Below are 25,210 nucleotides of genomic sequence, written 5' to 3' on the forward strand. Positions count from 1 at the left end.
AATTGGTGCCAATGACAGGTTCATGGCTACCTCAAATCAAAATGAAAAAGACTAAACTCAACGCAAGAATAACATAAGTGGTGTCCTTCGAATGTAGGGGGAACTCACCAATAAGCTGAGTGTAAATCGATCCTCAATGGTGCGTCTATTGATGATTTCTTAAACCTGTCTCTGCATCATGAAATGATGCAGGTCCAAATGGACGTCAGCACGTGGAATGTACGAGTATGTAATATGACAGAACAAAACAATACTGGTTCAAATATCTCAAGTCATAAAGATAAGAGATACTCAATCAAGGTGTCATAAATCTAAAGTAACAATACAGTTTAGACAGAGACCAATCATATAACATCCAATCAAATCCAATCATGTACAATATAGTTTAATCAAATCATATATAATTCGATTCAATCCAATCATATACCATACGATCAAATCCAATCACATAGCATCTAATCCAATCCAATCACATAGCATCTAATCTAATCCAATCACATATCATTTAATCTAATCCAATCACATATCATCTAATCCAATTCAATCACATCGCATCTAATCTAATCCAATCACATATCATCTAATCTAATCCAATCACATATCATCTAATCCAATCCAATCCCACATCATCTTATCCAATCCAATCATATACAATCAACTCAACAATCAAGTCAAAGGACTCAACTCGATAGACATGCAAATTAGAATTTAACAATGTTTACCATTCAACTCAATCATCTACAATCACAATCAAACCAATTATATCATGTACAATCCACTCAATTTGGGAGTTTCTCTAACCGACAACCATCACCATATGAGCAAGTGATAGTACAACAAGTCGATGTTGTTGCCACGTCCATTCATAGCTTGCAAGGGTAAGAACGAATCAACAATCATGGATCCATAACCAATCAAATCCTATCAGGACAGTAATGTAGGAAACATCCGACTTTAACGGTCCAATCTTCTCATACGTTTGGCGACGTAGTTATTGGTTCGAGTATGGACTATACTCTTACCCAATTCAGTGCTCAATACTCCTCCCAAGACTCAATATCCTCATATCTATCAAGTGAGTAAAATACTCAAAGTAATCATTTAGTCTCTTAGGACTTAATTTAAATCAACTCATTTAGTCTCATTGGACTCTTTTCAAAACTCATTCAATCTGGTCTCATTGGACCCTCATTCACAATCAACTCATCTCAATTACCAAACTCTTCTTTTTGAATTTAATACCATCCCAACTCAATGAATGCAGAAAATACTAGATGCGTTTAAAACATAATTTTAACTTCTCAACTCAAACTTAAAATAGACATTTTACTATAAAAATGCTCAACTCTTTTATACTCAAAATACTCATGTTCAAAAATAATAATTTAGAGACTTCTCAAACACAACTCATGCTTAAACTCTTTTTAAATCTAAGATAAAAGTAATCATTCTTTAAACTCAAAATAATATATAAATAGTTTATACAAAAATATTCACAAATAATTTATTTAAAACTCATTCTCAAACAATAATTTATACTCATATGACTCCAATCAAGTCAAATTATGTAAATCACATATCATGTAGTCACATTAGATTCCAATCCATTTTACCTCAAACATCATCATCAACATACCTCTTCATCAATCATTCTATCCATGTTAAATAACCACCATTCACATCATCATCAAACATCATCATTCACAGCATCATCACACATCTTGCTCAAAAATTCTTATTTAATTCTATATTCTATTTATAGAAATAAAAATGACATTCTAGCTCTACCAATATTTCATTCCTTTTTATGCCATTCACATTCATAACTATCTCAATTCATTCTTTTCATTCCAATCAATACATATATACAATAATTATCCATCTCAACCTCAGGACAAATTATGACCAAAAAGAAAATCTCATCTTGGTTTTCATGTGAATGAAACATGAATCCATACTCTTAACAAAACTCCACTCAAGAACACCATCAATATATATGAATTTATATACAAAAATTCATATGTAGTCAATAATATGAAAGAAAACTATTTAGTAATTCAAGTCATGAAAATCATCAATCAATTAATAGTATATAAAAAAGTATTCTATAATTTAGAAAAAAAATTCAAGAAAACCTTCATAAAAGGTTCAAGCCTTTCACAATCTTCATCCAACACATCTATGGGGCATATGGAAGAACTCAATCCATATTTTAGTTTAGCCTTACATACCTGACTTGAAGAACAACTCAAAGATTTGATGGCCTTACTTGAAGAACTTAAACTCTAGCCCTCCTTCTCTTCTCGCCCTCCTTCTCTTCTCCAATTCTTTCCCTCAAGTTCTTGGGTGTTTTTGGAGAGAAAACCCTTAGAAATTGATATGGGGGGCGGAAATGATGATAGCTAGGGTAGTTTTAGATATAGGATGGGTGGGAAAGGTCCATAATGCCCTTCGCTCCAAAAAAAATCTGCAAAATGCGTCCAAAAACCTGTAAGTGCAATAGTGGCGTGTCGCGTCAAGGGCCAAACTACTGAGGCTAGTTTCGGTCGCTATAGTGGCGCCGGGCGCCACTGGAGCCCCAGGCTTGAAATTTCTGCAGTGATAGTCTATAGTAAAATGATCATAACTTTTGACTCCGAACTCCAAAAAATACAATCTTGGTGGCGTTGGAAAGAAGACTCAAATATCTTTAATTTGATAAGTCGTGGGCCACCCAATTAATTATATTCTAAGAGATACGGTCATTTGAAGTTGACACTTATACGAACTCATTCGGAAATTTAGCCGATAGAAATTCTTTGGACTCGGCTTAGTGTTAGAGATCCCTTATAATCCTAAAACACATATAATACACTTAAAATACTTAGGAATTGATCCTAACTCATATATATAATTACAAGTCATCGAGTTTGATCCTACACGCATAAGAAGAACGGTTTGAGTCTTGACGAAAAAAATCTGGGGTGTTACACCTACCCCGATCCGAGATTCGATTCCGACCCCGATCCTAAACCTGAGACCCGACCCCGACCCTAACCTAAGACCCGACTCCCGACCTGAGATCTGAGATTCGACCCTTGGGACTTGACCTGAAACCCAACCCGACCTCAACCCGATACCCCGACACTCGACCTCGACCCCCGATATCCTGTTATGTCAGAAAAAGATGGTTTAAAAATTAATTTCAACTTTATAGAGAAAAAAATAATTTTTAGTAAAAGAAGAGTCGCCACTTAATTTTTTAAAGAAATTAAGAAAAATTAATTTAAAAGACTAACAGATTTAAGTCTTAAAAGTTTAGAGAAAAAGATAAGAGGTTCATATTACTATTTTAAGAAGGTTTTACCACTTAAAATAGTCGCTAATATGCGGTTGTCTGACGATTTAAAAATTATTTGACTAACTTTTGAAAAATTTTAATTTAAGAGGAAATGAGGACTTTAAAATTGTTTTTTTAGAAAAAAATGATGAAACTTAAACATTGAAAATAGTATATATGTATATAAAAAAAGTAAAAGTTTATCAAATGACTAAGTAAAGGTAGAAAATCATTTAAAAAGTAAATTAACATGAATTGGTTATCTTTAGGAGAATCTAATTAAGTTAAAACAAATTAAAATTAATATCTGCAACAACTATAGAGGTATCAAGCTTCTAAGTCATACTATGAGAGTGTGGGAAAGAGTGGTGGAGATGAGGGTGAGGAGAGACGTGTCTATTTCAGAGAACCATTTCAGATTTATATCAGGACGCTCAACTACATAAGTCATCCATCTTATGAGGAGATTGGTGGAGCAGTATAGGGAGAGGAAGAGGGACTTGCAAATGGTATTCATCGACCTAGAAAAGGCTTACGATAAAGTTCCAAGAGAGATACTATGGAGATGTTTGGAAGCTAAAGGTGTATATGTGGCGTACATTAGGGTGATCAAGGACATATATGGGGGTGAAAAAACTAGGGTAAGGACAGTAGGAGGGGACTTAGAGCACTTTCCAGTTGTGATGGGGTTGCATCAAAGATCAGCTCTTAGTTCTTTTTTATTTGCCTTGGCGATGGATGGAATGACGCGATAAATTCAAGGTGAGGTGCCATGATGTATGCTTTTTGCGGATGACACAGTCCTGATCGATGAGACTCATAACGGTGTTAACACTAAGCTGGAGGATTGGAGACATACCTTGGAGTCTAAAGGGTTTAAGCGGAATATGACTAAGATAGAGTACTTAGAGTGCAAGTTCAGTGAGACACCTTAGGAGGTTGGCATGGAAGTTAGGCTTGGTGCCCGGGCTATCCAAAAGAGAAGTAGTTTCAAGTATATCGGGTCTATCATGCAAGGCAGCGGGGAGATTGACAATGATGTCACACATCGTATTAGGGCAAGGTGGACGAAATGAAAGCTCTCTTCCGGAGTACTATATGACAAGAAGGTGTCACCATAACTTAAGGGCAAGTTCTACAAAGTGGTGGTTAGACCGGATATGTTGTATGAGGCAAAGTGCTGGCCAGTTAAGACCCCTCACGTTCAAAAGATGAAAATTGCTGAGATGAGAATGTTGAGATGGATGTGTGGGCACACCAGGAGCGACATAATTAGAAATGAGGCTATTTGGGATAAGGTGAAGGTGGCCTTGGTGGAAGACACGATGCGGGAAATGCGACTTAGATGGTTTGGGCATGTGAAGAGGAGATACACAGGTGCCCCAGTATGGAGGTGTGAGAGGTTGGCTATGGATGGTTACAGAAAAGGTAGGGGTAGGCCGAAGAAGTATTGGGGAGAGGTGATTAGACAGTACATGGCGCAGTTACAGCTTACGGACGACATGATCTTAGATAGGAGGGTATGGAGGACCTACATTAGGGTAGAAGGCTAGTACATAGTCTCATTATTCTTCCCTATTCGTAGGCGCATTTGTGCATTACGATTTCTTGGCTTTGATTTCTGTTATTATATACTACTTTCTATACTTTGATTACTCTATTTTATCTGTGACGCTTTCGTTATTTGTTATCCCATAGCGCTTTGAATTTCTTAATCTTATCTGACCTTTTTATGCTTTTATTGAGCCGAGGGTCTCCCGGAAACAGCCGTCCTACCTTGGTAGGACTGTAGGAGTAAGGTCTACACTCTACCCTTCTCAAACCTCACATTATGGGATTTCACTTGGTTGTTGTTGTATCTAAGCAAGCATAAATAATATAAGTAAATAAATTATTACACCTGAATCACTATAAATAAATAATAAATAACATATGAAAATATAGTCCGACACTTAGTTTCTGTACGCCTCGACTAAGCTGTTGGGTCATTTGCATTTTGGGCCTTAAGCACAATTTCAATGTATATATTGCAGTTGTATATACACTGTATACAATATTATTTTCTTGCATATTATATTATATAGATATTGTATATCAGTGTATACGATATTATTTTCCACCTGTATTCCATGTATATAGCCCAATACCAATATTCAAATCATGAATATTATCTTCTTTTCCATGTATCAACTTTTCAACCATTCGAGCAAAGATGATGGGAGACTCAAAACTCAATGATATGCAAGGATGGAGTCCAAAGAGGGACTCAAATTGATATCACATGCACCAAAATAAAATTACACAAGCATTTACTTATTTTAAGCTAAACCAGGAAATATATCATGATATTTCAAGTTATCAAATTGATGGGCATCCTAGAAGTGACTAACAATATGCTAACTAGCTCAATTTTAAAGAAAGAATTAAATCAATTAGACATGAAAGTTCTAATTTAATAACAACTTTAAGCATATTTTTGTTATCTAAATCATGTTAAAAGAAGAAATTGAAAACATGAAAATCTATATTGTCAAAGAAAACTACTTGAAAAAATAATGAACAAAACTAAGAGCTTTCATTAAATAATCCTAACATATAATAGCTAATTAATCCTAACACATGCTAACTATAAAAAATTTCTATCGTTAATCTAATTATTTTTAATATATGCTAACTAAAAAAAACAAGACTACGAATCAACTAAATATAAAATATGAAATAATTAAATAAAATAAAGCTGAGAAAAGATTTACCTTCTTTCCGGACAGCAAGACTGAAGACGATGAGCGAAAGACAACTTCACCGCCACCCAAGAGTTTGATGGAACCCCAATCTATAAAAAGAAAAATTAAAAATTTAGACTCGAACCTTCGTGGTTTTGATGTTATAAGAACACTGTTCTTATCCTAAATTTGGACTTTAATCTCCTATTTTTCTTGAAGAAAAATATGGATTGAAAGCTAGAAATTTTCACAACTTTTAAGGTGGGGACAAGAGTCCAAAATCCTAGCCAAGTTAAGAAAATTTCTAACTTTGGAGTGGTTAAAAAAAACCTCCCACTTCTTCTACCGTTTTAACAAGAAATATGAGCCTTTATATAGGCTCCAAAAACTTTAAATTTTCATACAATCTTCGATGTGGGAGATTGATTTTTGTTGTTGTTGTTGTTTTTTTTTTTTTAGAAAAAACTAAAATTTTTAAAAATGCAAACTATAATTAAACTAACCTAACTAGCATTATATTTAGTTTAAATAAAATCTTTTTGAGATGATTTTCGAATAACTACATAAATAGTAATCAAAGATATAGTTATATAGAAATATGTATATTATACTAAAATTTATAAAAAAGTAAAAAAAAGTTAAGAATAACATGAAAATATCTTTATTTTTATAAAAACTAATTATTTCAAAAATGTTCGAAATTTAAAGAAACTCGATAGTTAATTTGCGTTGTGAAGGATCAAAATTGTGTCAACACATCCCACTCCGACTTGAGACCTAACCTGATCCGAGACGAGTTAAAATGGGAAGTTAAAGTGTTATGTTTAAAATAATTTTGGAAAATATTTTTCTTACTTTTTATAATGGAAAGTCATTTTCTTTAAATTTGGGAAATTTGGGAAAAATATGTTGATTTGGAATTAACACAAATAAAACAGAAATGGCAATTACTTAAATAACCAAAACCAAACAGTCCTTTTAAGGAAACAAAAAGCATCAAAATGATATCTTTCCGCATTGGCGCCACTTTCTCCCGCGGTTTCTACCTCAGAACCTCAAAAATTTCGAACGTTAAACCCCAATCAACTATACAAAATCCCTCTTTCATACAGAGGGAACTGAAGAGCCAAAGAAAATTAGGTCATCGGGGAAGCCAAGTGGTCGCCGCAGAGAGTCATCGGAGAAGCCAAGTGGTCGCCGCCGTTGGCCATTCTTGGCTGTTAATTCTTTGACGGAGAGATGTTTTATTCGCACACATTCTTGGCTCGAAAGGGTCCATTAGGGACAGTATGGTGCGCTGCACATTTACAACACAAGTTGAAGAAACCCCATTATACTTCTACTAACATTCCCTCCACTGTTGGTATGTTTTCTAATGTCTTTATTTTTTCTTGAAAAAAGTTGCCCCTTTTTATTTGTCCCATTTGCCAAGATTTCTCTTTTCTTTATATGGGGTTTGATGGGCTGCTTCTTTATTGTTTTGTTTTGTTTATTTCTTGAGATTTTTGAAAAAAGAAAACAAATTGATTTTTCTAATTTCACTTGGTTGATATATGATTCTTGTTTTGCTGATATCAATTGGGACTTTTTATGAGATAAATATTTGATCTATTGAATCTTTTAATTAAGCTTGGATTTTTTTATTTGCACAGATGAATGCTTGTAGTTCAAGATTCTCTCTGTTTTAGTCATGCTAGTTGAAGGTTTAGATTGAAATGTACTTTTGAGTATATAATTCAATACGTTGTTGCAGAGTATTAATTGAATGTAATTATATGTATCCAATGTTATGTTTATTGCTCGAGAATTTATAGGTTTTTATTTGCCTACTGCAGGTTTTTCTCTTTTCTTAATTTCAAGTAGTTTATTATGCAGTTCTAGTTTTGCTGATATCAATTAGGACCTTTTTTGAGATAAAGATTTATTCTTTTACATTAAAGATTGCATTTTTGATTGTGTATTGGGATTTGGTTTGAAATGGAGGTTTCGTCATTTGCAAAGCTGAATCGATTTGTAATTTAGTGGAGACTTTGTCTTCCGTTCTAAATGTGATAGTTGAAAACTTGGATTAGTCTGTGCTTATGCACAATGTATTGTCACTTGTGTTGTTAGTTATTCATTGATCATTTTAAGAAGGTCAAAAATGAGAATTTTCATTTTGATCTTGATGTTTAAGTAGTAAAGTTGTCTATGAAGAGTAAAATTCATGCTCCACGCATATGATCATGATTGAATAACGGGAAGGAGGACATGATGGTTTGTTTTTTAGCTGTGAAAATAAAATTAGTATATTTGCGTCTAAACTATTTGAAAAGTAATAATTGTGTTCTTTGTTTCGCTTTGGGCACAAAAATGCCTTTATCATTAATCAAATAGCTCAAAAACTGCCCCCTTTCCATTTCACTATAAGTAACGAAATTTAATTAAGATAAGTTGGCATTTATAGGGTAAGCTTTCAGGGTGTAAAGGAAAAGGGATCGACAAGTTAAGTAAATAAGTATGTCATCTTAGAATTTTGACATAATGCAAATAACAATATCAATCATAACAACAATTTTTTGGATGATATTGACTGAACTATATTGAAAGAAAGACAAAAATGTCCCATTTCATGTAGTTTAGGGGTAAAATTAGAGCTTTTCCATATGAGCTGGAGCAATAGTTAGTGGGAGGATATGTTTGAGCTACTTGGCTTACTATGAGGACATTTTTGAGCTACTTGATTGACGATAAAGGTATTTTTGTGCCAAATTCTAATGGAGGGCAAATATATGCCCTTTTGAATAATTTAGGGGCAAAATTATATATATTTTTATTTTTATTAAGTCATACATTGTTTAGGAATGTTGTAGATTTATCTTATGTGGGACACTAAATCTTGTGCATATATAACCTTAAAAACTTTTAATGGTACACATGTTGCTAAGTTTTCTGGTATATGCCAAATGTACTTGTTTCAATTAGTTAGTCTTTGCTACTTTCTTAGGTACTTCGTGGAACAATCAAGGTGCGTATAAGTTAGCCTAGACAACACTGCCATAAAGAAGTCTTGCTAAAGTTGATATTTTTTGAATTAAATACAAAGCTTTTCCCCACTGATGTTGCTAGGTTTTGACTAAAGCATGATTTCATAAAAGCCAGAAAGGAAGTATAAGTTGGTCTACACAAATATATAGCAGTAGCTTTAATATGCATATGATATTTCTTAGGTCTTTGCTCATGATACTGTTGCTTATTTTTTGAAATCTATTTCTAGAGCGCATCATGACTCCTGAAGTACCTATTGCGTTGCGAACGTCTGGCCACCTTCTACTTGGAGTTGTTCGGATATACTCAAAGCAAGTTGAATACTTTTCCGAGGACTGCAAAACATTACTAATGGGAGTTATAAAGGCCTTCTCATCCACAAATGTCAATCTGCCAGAAGATGCCACTCATGCACCATACCACTCTATCACTCTACCAGAAACATTTGAACTTGATGCCTTAGTTTTTGATGAAGATCTTGACCTGAATAGGTAATTTTCTGTAGTATGTTTTTAGTTGTCATCTATAATCTGTAGTTAGTTACACGTGCATTTGGAATTCCAGGGTTAAGGATACTCATGTTAAAAGTTATGAAGAGATAACTTTGGAAGGTATGTATTGTGTTTACTTTAATTCTTCTTTTGTATCTTTTTCTGTTTCATTTTCAATTGAACTTTCAGTTATGAAACTTTCTTTTGTATAGATCAAATTGTATCGCATGAAGATCAGTATGTTGCTATTTTCATTGATGAGGTGAGTTTATCTTTTGCTTCATAATTAGCAGGAAACTCTAAATTTATTCACTTACGCTGCAACACTAGTTTGTCAAAGAGTTTGTTTTTACAGGACACAATGAAGAATTTGTCAAAATCAGGTGAAGTTTCTGGATTAGGTGCCATGCCCATGGAGACAGACGAAACTGCTGCTCAACCCCAACATTCTCCCCCTAAGAATCAGGAAGGACTAAACCAAGGAACTGTTCGTGATGACATTCCTCAAGATATTCCAGAAATTGAACTCATGCGTGATGCTGTCCATGATCGTAGTTTTGAGAATGTTCCCTTGTGGTCAGGCCGAGGGAATGATGTGATGGAACCAGATAGAATTCTGGAGGAACAGATCACGAGAGACAAGGAAACTGCAAGCCCAGTTGTGGAAGAGATATTGGCCCCCGGAGGACATTCAATCCCATCTCAACAACGACAAGAACCACCGTCAGCTACTTCAGTGGAGGCTCACGAATTTGCTGATCCACAGATATCATTTGGTAGGTGCTGGCATGCAGGGTTCTTATTCTTAAACTGAAATTACGTATTTTTCATGTTTATATTCCAACATGGAACTTCTTCTTTCATGGATATTCAGGGCATCAGTCACCTGATTTAGCTCTTCTTTCAACACCACCTCCCGAGGCGCTAAAAATAAGAAGAAAGCGAAAGTTACTCATCTATGATAAGGACATAGTAGTGCCAAATCAGTATGTTAATCTTTTATCATCATTAACTATATATTTTCTTCAACCATTCGTATTTTGACAATGTATCACGTTCAACTATACAGTGAGATGAAAAGGAGACTACAGGGCATCGGTATAAAATTGCGGGAAAAGAAGAAGGTTCCTTGTTCTTCTTTGGACATCTGGAAACAAAACAAGAGACTAAGAAAAGATGGAATTTTCTTTGAGCCTTTAATAACCGGTGGGTGTCTCACAGTCATTATCTTATGAGTCGAATGTTCTTCACCTAAAATTCAGCTTCTGTTAATCTATAGGATTATGCGATGATCTCCGCAATATCTACAAGGAAGACTTCATTTCAGCAAAAGTCAAGATGGCTTCCTCACAGGAGAATCATGCAGAACCCAGCGATAACCAATACCCTCCATCTGGGAATGATCTTCCGATGGAAATTGAAAGACTACGTTATAATCAAGACCTTGCAAGCACCGATTTGTTGTCTGAGATTTTGCCTTCACCAAATAGGCTGATTTCCTCTCCACAGATGTCCATGCCTTCCCCAAGCAGAAGAGATGACTTCAGTCCTGCTACTACAACTTTTGGGACAGAATCAGGTCAGATAGGAAGAACCATAGATAGTGTGGTGCGGCCCACGCCTGACCCAGCAGCATCTACTGGGCATGCTGGTTCTGATATGGAGACCCCTTCAACATGGTTTGGAGAAGGACTAAATGTGGAGGATACCGTTCTATCTGATATTCCTGAGTTTGATAATTCTGCCGGGGTATGTTCGATCATGGTCACTTCCCTATTAAATAGTGAATCTACTTCGATAATTATCTGGATAAGATTTTCAGCAGATTTGTATCATCCATAGTAGTCTCATTAACCTCTTAACACATCCTTAATCGATTTCAGTCTAGGATTTGTAAAGTGCTTATATTTGAATGTTCTTATGCTTATTTTCATTCAAGGCTTCATTACCTAGTGCACTGCTATGGTCAAATTGTCACCCCATATGACTATTCAACTTAGTTCTTCCTTGTTCTGCATCTGATAAATCGCTAAATGCCAATGCAGGATCTAAGTTTTCTAGAACAAGATGACGACACTCCTATTGGTAAAGCTAAAACCCTCTTTTTTTTCCTTTTAGTTTTAAGGGTTTGCATTAATTTGGTTAATGTTGGTCAATTTTATGTACTACTGTCTGCAGTATCGTATTTCTGTTTTTTTTTTCTAATGATGTAACATATGCCTGAAGCTTGTATATCCATATGCTAAACAGGACTTCGGGGAACTCCTTCGTCAAGTAAGCAAGGGGGAACGCCAGAGTTTGACACATTATCTGCTAGAACAAGGTAAATACTTCATGAACATTCTTCTCATAATATAGATTTACTTTGCAGGATAGTCTTTTAACTCTATGATTGCAGAGCCGTGGCTCAATATTTGAAGGGGCAGTCACCAGTAACCCCCATCTCAGAAGAGACTGGAGATATCAGCTTAAATGCAATTTTAGAAGGCAAAAAGAGAAGAGTATGCGCCCGAATGTTTTATGAGACTCTGGTAAGTCTTCTATATTTCCATGATTAATTGCTCTTGGGGATGCAAGTCAATTTTCAAATATTGGGAGCCTAGAGATCTTCTAATATCAGTATAGTGTGTAGTACTAATATCATTTATTCATTTTGAACTCTTTGTGCCTGTTTGAAGTGAGTCAAGAAAAGGTGTATATATAAGTTTCTCTGTTTAGTTCTATATGGGCTGCTTTATTGCTTAATCAATCATATTTGGTACAATTTGTATCGTTTTAGGAGCTATTTCATAAGATCCTTACTGTCTTCCTTCTGGAAATTAATTACAGGTGTTGGAGAACTGTGGACTTGTACGTGCGAATCAATGTGAACCTTATGGTGAAATAACTCTGAAAGTGACTTCCAAACTGAAGGAGAAATTTTCAAGCTGAAGCCAGTGTGTAGAACTACATATAGAGGTATAATTTATCCTAGTTTTGACTGCACCCTTTCTACTGCTTAAACAAATTAAAGACAGTCTTCTTATTAGCTTAGTCTTTGACCTGTCAATGCAGAAAAATTTAAGAGGTAGATTTATCGCAAAGCCTTGGATGATATGTTACCAATGAAACTGAAAGAAAAAAAAATCAATGCTTTTCATATATATCGAGACTTGTAGCTTGATTCTTTATACTCATTCCATAGTGGGAAGAGTTGTAAGAAATCGTTCAATAACACTCTTTCATTGACTATCAAGACTCAAATAGACTTGTTGTGCCTCTAAATATACAAACTTACATAATGTATTACAGAAAATTGCTGTTTTGACGCATCAGGATGTGTTTTTCCTTCTGTAAAATCCTATTAAATAACTCTGCAGCATTGCAGAAGTCTTAACTTTTTTGGATATTCTAAATTTGGTGACTTTAGCACAAATATTTCTATGGGTTTTCTAACAAAATCTAAATGTGATCTTGTTCTTTGAAATGCAGTTAAAACATTGTACAGAGATGCAGTGCTCATGAAGATGTATAACCTTGGCAGCCATTTTCTTTTCTAAATTATTATGTACTTTTACGTTATAGAGAACAAGGTGGAAGTGGTGTCCGTGATGAATATGATAATGGCAAAATGTTCATCATTGTTCAAAGATGGTCCTAAGCACTCTGTTTTTGAGCTGCTCAAACCCTCTGCTTATATAGTTATAACAAAATGTTCAAAATTCTTTATTGTAAATGACATAAATTACAAGGAATATAATTAGTATGAGTAGATTTTAAACTCTATATATCACACCTTCCTTTCAGTTGGATGCCTTTTGAGTTGCTGCTTCAAATTGAGCTTTGTATAAAGGCAGTAATACTTCTCTAGTAGGGAGATTTTCCAGGACAATTCTACAACTCCAAAACTCATCAATCCATTTGTTTAACTTGGGAAATTTTTGTTCAGTCAATAGTTCCAGCCCTATTGATTCTTGAATTGCTCCAAACCAGATAGCTATGTAACTGGCAACGATGTCGACGAATCCAATGTTGTCTCCTCCAAAGAATTTCTTGTTTTGAAGTTCATTGTCAAGATATTTTAGGACTTCAAAAGTTTCATCACAACCTTTCTCCTTTTCTTCTCCTTTGCCATAACAAACTTTATACATTGCACCCATTAACTGAGGACACATTTTTGATAGTAGACAATAAACTAAGTTAAATACAAAATACTTATACACTTTTTAAATTAAAAATAAGGCTATATGTTGTTCTACACTTTACAGGGTCATCGTCGCAATGGAAGGTGTTGCACCTCTCGAGCCAGACAGCAAACCTGTACAACTCGGGATTCTTACTGATAAGACATCTCTATATTTTGACCCTCCTGCACAATGAGATGAAAGAACCGTGTTTGTTTGCAGCGCACTTTCTTTCTCGGTAGCCCACTAGGAAACTGACTTTCTGATGTCTAAACCAAACCACCGTTGCTAGAATCCAGTTATCTGATGCTGCAAACCCTTTTTTGGACATTGCACATTGAAAAAGTACAGTTACAGATGAAATGGGAATCAAGCTTCCCTGCTTGTTTCTAGACATGAGAATATTTCAACTGCCAGAAACGTGTATCAAGCTCCAGCCCCATTACTTAGTTTGAGGGTCATCTTGATGTTCATGGCTGCCAGTTCAGCCGCTAGATATTTAAACACGTACGGCATTGCAATAGTCTCCATTCCTTTACTTGAACGGCAAGCAACACAAGTAACCTTTTTGGGTTCTCTAGCAGGTGGCAGATTCAAATCCGCTTGCACTGCTCGTTTTGGCGGCTGAATTAATGATGATGTTAGGACACTTCCACATTCAGAGCACACATCTGCAATGTGATGTTCTGAGCTGGTATGGAGTCTATCATGCAGCAAATATGCTGCTCCATGAGCAAGGAGTGAATCTCGTTCCATTTCACCAAAGCGGACACCTCCACCACGCTTTCACCTCTTGAGAGGCTGCTGAGTGATCTGGTCTACTTGTCCAGTAGAACGGACCTGTAAAGCAAAACAAGCCAATTTCAGCATCCAATTTAACCTGACAAGGAATGAGGATATATAAAGTACGAATACTTGGAAGTCCAATTTTTCAAACTGAACAAGTGTCTTTTAGTTGTGTTTTTTTCATTTTTTTTGGCGGGGGAGGGGGGTAAATGGGACAAAAGAGACCGACCCATAAGCATGAAATCTGTCAACCCTGATGTGCACAAGATACATTTAATAATGTAATAAATGAATTATTCAAGCATGAAAGGAAAACTAGGTAGAAGAAGCATATAGTGATCTTGGTTTCATTTGTAAGTCGATGTTGAGCATTCTTTTCTTGTTTTAGCTTCCAATTTTCAAACTTAACAGTTCACGGAGGTGGTTTTCCAAACTTAACAGTTCACATCAGAGTAGAGCACAGGAGGTGGTTATGTAAACAGTTATTCATCAAACAGAGTCAATGTTTGCTACCCTTGATGAAAACATAAATCAGCGTAAAAGGGTCTAGGGGGGCAGGAATAACAAAAGGGATTATTCATTCTAATATCAGGGGTGATACTAACCTGAAATTTATCGGAAACCATGTGTCGCAGACACTGATAATAAACAGGTCCAATAAATATTTCACAAGTCAGTTCTGTCCCATATACTCCACTATATAGTACTTCTACACCATGATGATTGAAGCCACAAGCCGTTAACATGGAACCAAGTTCATCCACCAGCGAACTGGATTCTGATTCTGCTTCCTTCATTGTGTTAGAAAATGGCGTTGCATCAACAAACTTCCCATGTAAAGCACCTCCCTGTTTGGAGATAGCATATATATATATATATATATATATATAAAACCTTGTGATCATCCATGTCAAGCTAGATGAAAATATATTCCATAAACGAGAGATATCTTCAGCATATGAAGCCAATAACCAATAAACAAATATAAACTACAACAAAAACTACTTGAATATATTATTGTCTGGAGAGCAACAACCTCGTAACCAGATACTTTTGCTTGAAATAAGTAACACCATGAGAGGCGGAAGAGAAAACAGACCTTAGCAGCAATTGACTCCAACAGCATAGCAATCGTCATCCTTGAAAGGAAAGCATGAGGATTAATAATAAGATCTGGCCTCATTCCTGTAATTCCAATATCAGGCCATAATTGAGAGCAAACACCCTTTTGCCCATGTTGGCTGCTAAATTTATCACCAATTACAGGATTCCTGGAGCGCCTAAAACGTATATTCGCCTGCCCAGAAGAAATGAAAAATGTTGTCATAAGTTGAATAATTTGAAGCTTTTTGAAGTCTTGACACCAGAGTATATTTTTTAGTTAAGAGAGGATTGTCCATCAGGAACTAACAAAGTTTTTTGTTATTACAACAACAAAAAGAAACTGACAAGTAACAATGACGGGCAGAATAAACCTTCAACTGCAGCATCAAAGGAGCCATCCCATACTTTAGAAGACAGAAAAGACGGTAAATAGTACCAAAGAAAACCTGAAGAACATGAAATTGTAAATCTTCCAAGGCAGACATGAATACCCAAGAAAACATCAACTTACCTTAATACAATAAAATAAAAAGAGATATTGACAAGGCAATAATACGAAGATCCTATAGCAAACAACAGAGACTTCAGTGTCTAGTGATCTATGCTAAATAAAAGTTGACATTGAGTTCATGAGTATTGGACTGTTGGTGGCTAGAGATTATGGTTTTCTTTTTTACCCTGTCAAGGAAGGATGGGCCACTATGACCAGTGCAACTACATCAGCGACCAAGAAGCAATTGAAGTTATCCATAGCTCAAGAAGTTTCATGCACAGACGTATGTCATTGACTAAAAGGTTTGTCCAGTAGGTTCCCGTTTTGCCTTAAAAATAACTTATAAAATGCAACTCCTGGTCAAAATCAAGAGATTCTCCTCCTAGTTCACATAATTTAATAAGCTGCTGATATCCAGTAAAATATTCATAGAAAGATTGAGAGGGCAAAAATTTGAGGAGTTGGGTAGGCCCGCGGGAGGACAACATTTGGTTACATACCAATGTTAGATCAGAAATCTCAGAGGCAGGGATTGAATTGATGTGCATCTAACTCACACATCACACGTTGCGCCTTTTGCTATGATGCCGAAGCCCCAAGGGCAAAGTGTTGGAAAGTCTTATGTGCCTGTGGTTGCAAAGACCAAGGAATAAGCGAAGTTGTTTGACCAGAAGAAGCAATTCATATTGACATCTAAATAGGTTGAAGGCCAGTGTAAGCTGTATGATTCAAACAAATAAGGAATACATTCAGATGTTATTCACTTTTTAAGCATATCAACAGAGGATTATACGATTATGAATGGACTACTACTTGAATGGACTATTTCTTGATAAGGGTTTCTGCATAATTTTATTAAATATGGGTGGTATCCACCTATGGAGGCTTAATGGACTAAATTATTCACTTACACTCTCCCAACCCATTTTTAAAAAGATTTTCGGTTAATGTTCCCCTGCCAAATGCTTTATCCTAATATCACAAAACCTTATTTTCCGTCTTGACAGTTTATAAATTAACCATTAGACACTTCAATTCAGCAGTTTAAACAACTTTAGAACATGAAGGGGATATCTCATAAACACACACTCTAAGAAATTCAACCTGGAAGAAAGATGTATTTAAGCTAACAACATATGGGTCTTTTTCAGAACTCTAAGATCATGATGAGAGCTAAGCAAATGTTACTTTGCAATAGAGTTTTAAGTTTATATTGATCTAGTTGAATCCAGTTTGTGTTCGGTCCCTGCTTAGTAAAGGTTGGCATGAATCAGGATTTCTTTCCACGGAAAAGGGTCATATTTGCCTTTGTACTTACAGAAAAGGGTCGTATTTACCCTTTGTCATACTTTTTTGATATATTTGCCCTTACCATCCAACTGTGGACACATATTTGCCCTTAGACAGTTAAGTATCATGTCACCACTTTTATTATCCTACATGGCACCTACGTGGCTCATACATGAATATATTTTCATTATCCTACGTGGCGCCTACATGAATATATTCTATCTGACCCACTTAAAAAAACCCGATCCAACCAATGCGAAGACCCATCAACTGGTGTATTGGGGTTGGGATTGATGGGTCTTCACATTGGGTGGCTCGAGTTTTACTAAGTGGGTCAGATAGAATATATTCATGTAGGAGCCATGTAGGCGCCACGTAGGATAATAAAAATATATTCATGTAGGCGCCACGTAGGACAGCAAAAATATATTCATGTATGAGCCATGTAGGCACCACGTAGGTGCCACGTAGGATAATAAAAGTGGCGGCATGATACTTAACTGTCCAAGGGAAAATATGTGTCAAAAGTTGGATGGTAAGGGCAAATATATCAAAAAAGTATGACGAAGGATAGATATGACTCTTTTCTATAATTACAAGGGAAAATATGATCATTTTCCGTTCTTTCTATTCATTGCCAAACTTGTGGATCTAGATCAAATTTTTATTAACTTGCATGCCAAACATTCCATATACATCAAAGGTGCCAAATGAATGCAACTATAGCAAAAATAATTTGCATGTGAAGTAGTAGGAAAAATATTGTCTATGTACGACGGGGTACATGGAGTGTGTTTTGCTCAATCTCTAGATTAAGGCTCTTTAAAATGACAGGCACGTCTTTGGGATGTACAGAGAGAATAGGGACTTTTCAGCTTCTGCTGTATGGCCAACAAAGCACACAAGAAAGTGAACCTTTCTGGTCTAAAAAGCAGTTTAGGGAGATTTTGACAGCTGAATTTGATACTAAGGAAATGTATACATATTAATCAGTGTTTCTTACATAAAGAGACAGCAGAGGATGTAATTCAACACTTCAACCACTGTAAAGTAACTTATAAACGGTGGCAGTTGATGCTGAATCTATTTGGTATAAGAGCTAGACAATGCCTAGAACTCTAAATAGTTACTAAGAAGCTGCAGAATGAGCAGAAGCCGCAAAACCTGGGATATCACTCCACACGTCATTATGTGAACAATGCGGAGTGAAATGAACTATATTATAACTTTTTAAGGATAAAAAATTCAATCATAAAGTTCCATAGGACCCATTTTGTGAATAAACTACAATTCTATAGGAATTTGCTGTCTGTAGTTTTTTTGGTAGTACACACGTCTTGCAATCCACACATGATCAAATGGAGTTCTGCAGAGGGGAACTCTTCCTTAAACAGTTTGCAAGTACCTCTAGAATAATGGGAGCACCTTCTGGCAATACCCTTACTTACAAAAACGGTTAGCTTTGAGCTGTGACTACTGTCATAATAAAGCATTAGATAGTAAAGCTCATAGGCCAATGTATACATCAAAATTCAAGAGAAACAGAAAACAGAAGATAACAGTACTACACCAACTCGTATATAGAAATTCAATAGAAATAGAAAGCAAAAGATAAAAGAATCACACCCACTTATATATCCTAAGAAAGAGGCTGACAATAGCAAAGTGGATAAGAAATCCAGAAAAGTAACTGAGATGTATCTTCTCAAAGTCAAATATATCCAGAATTGCTTACCTTCTGCAGATTTGTTTTATTTTTCACATCGACAGCAACATAATCAACAACAACAGGCTCCGAACCCTTCAACTTCATACTAGTTGTCTGACTGGTTATTTCATTGTAAATGCTACAATATGGCTCATTTGGATTAATCCTCTGCAATCAAATGATCATGTTGATTCAGGTGCAACTTGATTCACCAAAAAATAGAAAAAAGGAAAGACATCCTGTTACCTGCCCCACATATGGAAGACCATCAGAATCAATCAGCTGATGAGACGACTTATCCAAATTGCTTCTTCAAAGCAATCTCTGAGCACGATCAGATTTGGCACTTTGCTCAGTCAAGTCAATGGTTTCTGTCTGCAAATCAGAAGATCACACATTGGTCAATAAAAGATGTCCACGTGAAAGATCAGAAAACTTGCCCCAACAAAGAGTCGTAGCATAAGCAGTTTAGCAAGGGAGGGATCAAGTACGTAAGAACCCAAAAAAACAAAATAGGAAAAAGAACAGATAGATCTGTTTTCCATTCTCCGACCCGACCCCCCGACTAAAGAAGAGAAACAGAAAGGCCATCAAGTATCAAACTTCATGGTGTTGTTTTGTGGTCTCAGAAAGAAGGTTTTGAATTGATGAGAAGAAGATTTGCGAACTTAATGTTTTACCCTTGTACGATAGTTCATTAGTTTTTCCTCCCATTTTATGTAACGACCAAATATCTTATCATCCTTCCGGAAACTTGTCATAGATAAAACATTGGTGCTCAAAAACATAAAACTCCACCAATGTAGTGTCAAAAGGAAAATCATAGTTCAGTTGATCTGTTTGTATATGGTAGGGGGGGGGGGAATAAGTTGAATAAAAAAAGTCATTTCTGAATCAAACCAAAGTCCAAAAAGGTTTTTATTAAAAGGTCAAATGATACCTGGTATATATGCCCATGACACATACCACGATCTACAGATGATTTATTTAGGGCCATAGCATCCTCCATGTCATATCTGCATAACATGAACATGCATATATGTATTTTATGTTTCTGCCGATTGAAAAAAACAATGCATGGTACAGAACTCTTACCCTGAATAAGCCAAAACTGCCACAATTGCATTTGTTCCTAATGGATAGTCATCAACTCAGTACTTCTCATAAGCTTTTGTGCGTACTATTGGAGTTTGAGGAGTCTGTAAAGTGCCATTTCCCCCAAAAAAAGATCAGACAGAGAAAATAATATCTCAAAAGCGAGAAAATTATGAACATAAGTTCTTAAGTCACACACAGTGAGCACAAAGCGAACTATTCTTTTGCCTTTTACTAAAGAATACCGTGTGCATGCTGCAATTAGTGGCATACTCCAATTTTTGGAGGAGTTCTCTTTGGAGACCCCAACTTTTCTAATGTTACAAAAAAAAAATCTCAATTCTTAACAGTTACAGCTGTTACAAGGAAATGACATCGAGTAAAAAAATTGATTCCATAAATTTTGTGGAGAAAACCACCTGTGAACCAGAGCATGTGAAACTAGATATTCACACAGGTAATCCAACAGCAGCAAAAACAACACCATAAAGAATGTTTTATTGAGTATGTTAAACATGCATCGACTGATAGTCTCATAAAACTATCCTATTAAAAAATGATCCTCCTTCTCCACCATCCCAAAGAATCTTTCAGCTGAATGTTTGCTTGCTATGCACTTTAACAAGATGAAAAAAAATAATAGCATAGATGCATAACACATAAAATAATCAACTCACTGTATCAAACATCACTTGGTCATACTCTTTTTCTGAGTAAAGGTAATTGAAGTTTTGGTCATACTTCAAGTCACCAGATGAAACAGCAAGAACATGAGCATCAATTTCGAGTAAAACATGATACAGAGCATAGCTACTACACCATGATCCATTCACGCTTCCATTATTTCTTCTATTTCCTGTACACTGCTGTATGGAAACAGAATGTTGCAATCCCTTTCCCTTTCACTAATCAATACATCTCTTGCCCTTCTGCTTCTAACCCCCCCCCCCCCCCTCCCACAAGAAAAACTACACAGAAGTGTCGACTCAAGCACCAAATTCTCAATATAAATCAACAACACATTTCAAAAACTCTGTTAAAATAGGATGCCATTGTACTCAACTTGAGGGCTGGCAACAACTAACTCATGAACGCATCGAATTGCAAATAATAACCAGGACAAACCTGAAGGTGATATAACTTTTGATCAGCACGACAATTTAATGCTTGTGAGGAGAAACCCATTGTTTGTTTACCTATCTGCACAATAGATGAAACATGAGATACAATGATGTATTGAACCTCTGCAGTCTTTATAATATTATCCACAAATCATTTCAAATTAACTCGCTACCTGGCTTTGATACATATTACGTGGACTCTGATTATGATCAGACCAAGGTGTAAGATTGCCAACAACACTCAAAATATTAGTTGGATGAATTTCTCGATGTGTGGCAGGGAATAAGGTTTTCCTTCCTCCATCTCCACCATCCGGGCAGCTTATCTCCATATACACCTGCACATTACAAATAAACAACCTTGCAATCACTATATTGGAGGTTCTCATAAGTAATAAAGCTCATCACGTTCATGTTTGTTGCTACATAAAGATAAAATTTAGCAAAGGAAAATCAAGAAATGTAGAACCCACCTGTTCAAAGGGTCCAATGAGTTCAAGATCATTGCCCTCTTCAGCAGGTGCAGAGATAATTCTTACAGGACGAACAAACCTAGAAGGAGATGTGAACAGATATAGGCCTGGATATGCTCCATTCATGCTCAAAGGGATGTACCCAACCTCCAAATCAACTGGAATCTACTGTGCAGTAGGTGCATAATAAGTCACTAAGCAAAAGATCTTTTGCTAAAAAAAGTCAATCAGACACAAAACGATGATGTTGATGACAATTTCAATCTCCGCAAGTGGGTAACAGCTTTTTCAATTAAATCCGATGGCATATAGCCAGCAATACGACCATCCAGTAGAACAGACAGCAATTCTGGAGGACCAGCTTGCACAAGCTTTGGTGATGCTGGTGTCATTCCAATTGCAATCAGCACACTCAGTATGGACATTCGCATTTTGAAGAAGTCTTTAACAGTTCCCTTCGAAACATAGTATGAGGTTATGCCTGGTGACAGAATAATTGTATTAAGTGGAGAGAGCTAATATTGTACTGTGTATTATAAATAAAGTGGACAAAACTAATCAAAGGCGATAGGATTAGGACCTACAATCATAAATATGAATGCATTAGTGCTAAAATTCAATATTTGACTAATAAAGAACAAAGACACAATGTGATAACAACAATTAGATCAGGAACTCACATTTCCTGTGTGATATGAGTTGTTTAATTAGTGATGTGAATATGATGCAGGGAGTTATAGATATGCGCAGCAAATAATGGGCTATTGGAGCAATGTATTAGCAGTATATAATAGGAAATTGCAGTAAGAGTAAAATTAGGGGAGAAAAATTCCAACAAAACGTTTGTGATATAAAGGTTTTCTTCAGCCCTGAAAGTACCAGTTAATATGAACTCTGCCAAAAAATGGTGACTGGATTTCACCTCAAGCAGAATCAATAAGATGGGGAGAAAATTTATTGTCGACGCAGAACATGAGGAACATTGTCACTTCTCAATCTGGGAGAGAAAAAAAATGTTCCTTGGACAATGGGAGCAAGAGCAACATTTCATAACAGATAACGGTTAAAGAAAATAAGAGAGAAAACAAGATTACATCAGAAAACCAGATTACATCCACCAACAGAAAAAAAAAAAAAAAGGAACTTACGACAAGATGCAGTCATATGATTAAGCAACCCACAAGGCTCCCCATCAGGTGTGTGAACAGGACAAAGGAAACCCCAAGATATGAAAAAAGGTGGGAAGTGCCAGGAAATATGAATGGAAACTTTAGTGATTTTTCGTGAAAATAAAGCAATTAGCCCACAGACAAAAAGACAACATACTCAGGTAACAACTTCCGCACACTTGTAGTACGACCTCGATGAACCACTCGAAAATGTGAAAGGAAATTTAACTTTTCTGCCTGGACAGTCATACCAGCTCTCTAACCAAAAAAACAACCAAGTCAAGATACTCATGAGAAGATGATTGCAAAGGTGCACTTTCTACAAAATAATGTACCATCATTAATTACGACAATTCATTTCCTCTAAAATGGGAAAAACCTGCTTAACTAGAGGTACTTGCAGAAGCAATTTAAAAGGGAGTTAAATTTCTTTTACAATTAATCAGATAACCCAACGCAAAGATGCTATCCATCTATGTATTTCATGTAGTCACTCACTTTTACGCTCTCTCTCTCCCTCCACGAGGTAGGGGTAAGGTCTGGTTGAGGTGCAAGGATTCCTCTTATGTAGCTCTACATGCAGCAGTTGCATCACGAACTTGTTGGGTTTTAAAGAGGGTTTTAAAGGTGTGAATGAAAAATGAAAGCTTGTGACTTTTTAAAAGGTAGTGACCTTTTAAAGTGTTGTGATCATTCCGAAAGGTTGTGACTTTTATGAAGGGTTGTGACTTTTCCGATAAGCTACAATAAGCACCTGTTCACACTATCTTTGTTGTCTATAAATAGAGAATTTTTCTCTCATTTTTAAACATTGAATTTCTCTCTCTTCTGCATATATTTTCTTACAAACAAAGTTGAGTTTTTGTGTGATTGTTTTTGCTGATTTTTTGAGTTCGCTGAAAATTATTGAAGTTTGAGGTACCGCTACTTTTTTAATAGTTTATACGTTTTATCTTGGTAGGAAATAATCCATAACCTCGGATACAGTAAGGGGATTAAATTTTTTAAGGACACATAGTGAATTCTGTGGACTCGAATACTATTTTTTTTATTTTTATCTTTATAGTTTTTGGTTTACTAACCTTAATACAGGAGGAATAACAATCTTAAGGAATTTAATTTATTTTCTCTTGTATCTTAAGGTTCTGGAGATTAAAACCTTTATGGTTTTCTAATCTGTCTGAATCTAATACTGATTTGAAGAGTAAAAAAAACTTCATCAGTATTCAAGATTCATTCGGTTAACGATTGGAAGAATATAAAAACTTCATCGTTAAACTAGAAACAAATTGTATATTTCTACTTCATCTTATATTCTGTTTGGAGGGCTTGAGACTAAAATCGAAAGACTTTCTACTCCAATGACTAACTTGGTTCGAAGAAATAAAATTTTCATCAAGTTAATTGAGTTTTTATTTTTTTCGGTTTGAAGAATATAAAAACTTCATCAAGTTGAACAAAAATCCCTATTTGGTTATTATGATGTTTAACACTACTTTTGTTTTGTCAAACAGAATGAGTGATACAAATGTATCAAGTTTTGAAGCAAACACAATGCCTTCAACCAGTAGAACACCAGTTTCTACAGCAATGACTACTGTAGAAAAGCCTGAAAAGTTTACTGGTATTGACTTCAAATGTTGGCAGGAGAAGATGTTCTTCTATCTGACTACACTCAGTCTACAACTATTTATAAATGAAGATGTTCCTGTGTTAGAAAAAGGAACTCCTGACAACGAAAAGTTTATTGTGACTGAGGCATGGACACATTCTGATTTCCTTTGCAAGAACTACATATTCAATGGATTGAAAGATGGCTTATATAACGTCTTCAGTGTTTGTAAAGCCTCTAAAGAACTCTGGTATGCTCTAGAGAAGGAATACAAAACTGAAGATGCAGGCTTAAAGAAGTTTGTCGCTGCAATTTTTTTGGACTATAAGATGGTTGATAGCAAGACTGTCATGTCTCAAGTCCAAGAATTACAAGTCATTATTCATGATCTCCTGGCAGAAGGTATGATCAAATTCAATAGTTATATTGATAAAATTGTTGAATATAATAGTGATTTTAAATTATCCATTGTAGATATGGTCATAAATAGGACATTTCAAGTAGCAGCGTTTATTGAGAAACTACCTCCTTCATGAAAAGACTTCAAAAATTATTTGAAGTACAAGCGAAAGAAAATGACCTTTGAAGACTTGATTGTTCATCTCAGGATCGAGGAAGACTACAAGACTGCCGAAA

At 35.6% G+C, this 25,210-nt stretch overlaps 2 protein-coding genes, 1 non-coding gene and 1 pseudogene across 3 annotated transcripts; 2 read left to right on the forward strand and 2 right to left on the reverse strand.

The window, feature by feature from the left end:
• Positions 1-7,080: 7,080 nt before the first annotated feature.
• LOC129886929 (sister chromatid cohesion 1 protein 3-like) lies at positions 7,081-13,325 on the forward strand. Its single transcript, XM_055961833.1, has 13 exons — positions 7,081-7,405; positions 9,299-9,560; positions 9,634-9,680; positions 9,773-9,822; positions 9,916-10,336; positions 10,435-10,546; positions 10,630-10,766; positions 10,840-11,309; positions 11,606-11,645; positions 11,811-11,883; positions 11,959-12,091; positions 12,390-12,518; positions 13,032-13,325. The coding sequence occupies exons 1-12, from the start codon at positions 7,282-7,284 to the stop codon at positions 12,489-12,491; spliced, it is 1,971 nt and encodes a 656-aa protein (XP_055817808.1). The 5' UTR covers positions 7,081-7,281; the 3' UTR covers positions 12,492-12,518; positions 13,032-13,325.
• A 17-nt stretch (positions 13,326-13,342) lies between these two features.
• LOC129884100 (probable glutathione S-transferase) lies at positions 13,343-13,714 on the reverse strand. Its single transcript, XM_055958462.1, has one exon. It carries the CDS (start codon positions 13,712-13,714, stop codon positions 13,343-13,345), a length of 372 nt encoding a protein of 123 aa, XP_055814437.1.
• A 264-nt stretch (positions 13,715-13,978) lies between these two features.
• On the reverse strand, positions 13,979-23,435 carry LOC129884101 (DNA-directed RNA polymerase I subunit 2-like; annotated as a pseudogene).
• Positions 20,391-20,505, forward strand: LOC129888116 (U5 spliceosomal RNA). Its single transcript, XR_008766543.1, has one exon. It is a non-coding gene; the product is annotated as a U5 spliceosomal RNA (small nuclear RNA).
• Positions 23,436-25,210: the final 1,775 nt, after the last annotated feature.

Source organism: Solanum dulcamara, chromosome 4, assembly GCF_947179165.1.
Source record: "Solanum dulcamara chromosome 4, daSolDulc1.2, whole genome shotgun sequence".
Lineage (NCBI taxonomy): Eukaryota > Viridiplantae > Streptophyta > Magnoliopsida > Solanales > Solanaceae > Solanum > Solanum dulcamara.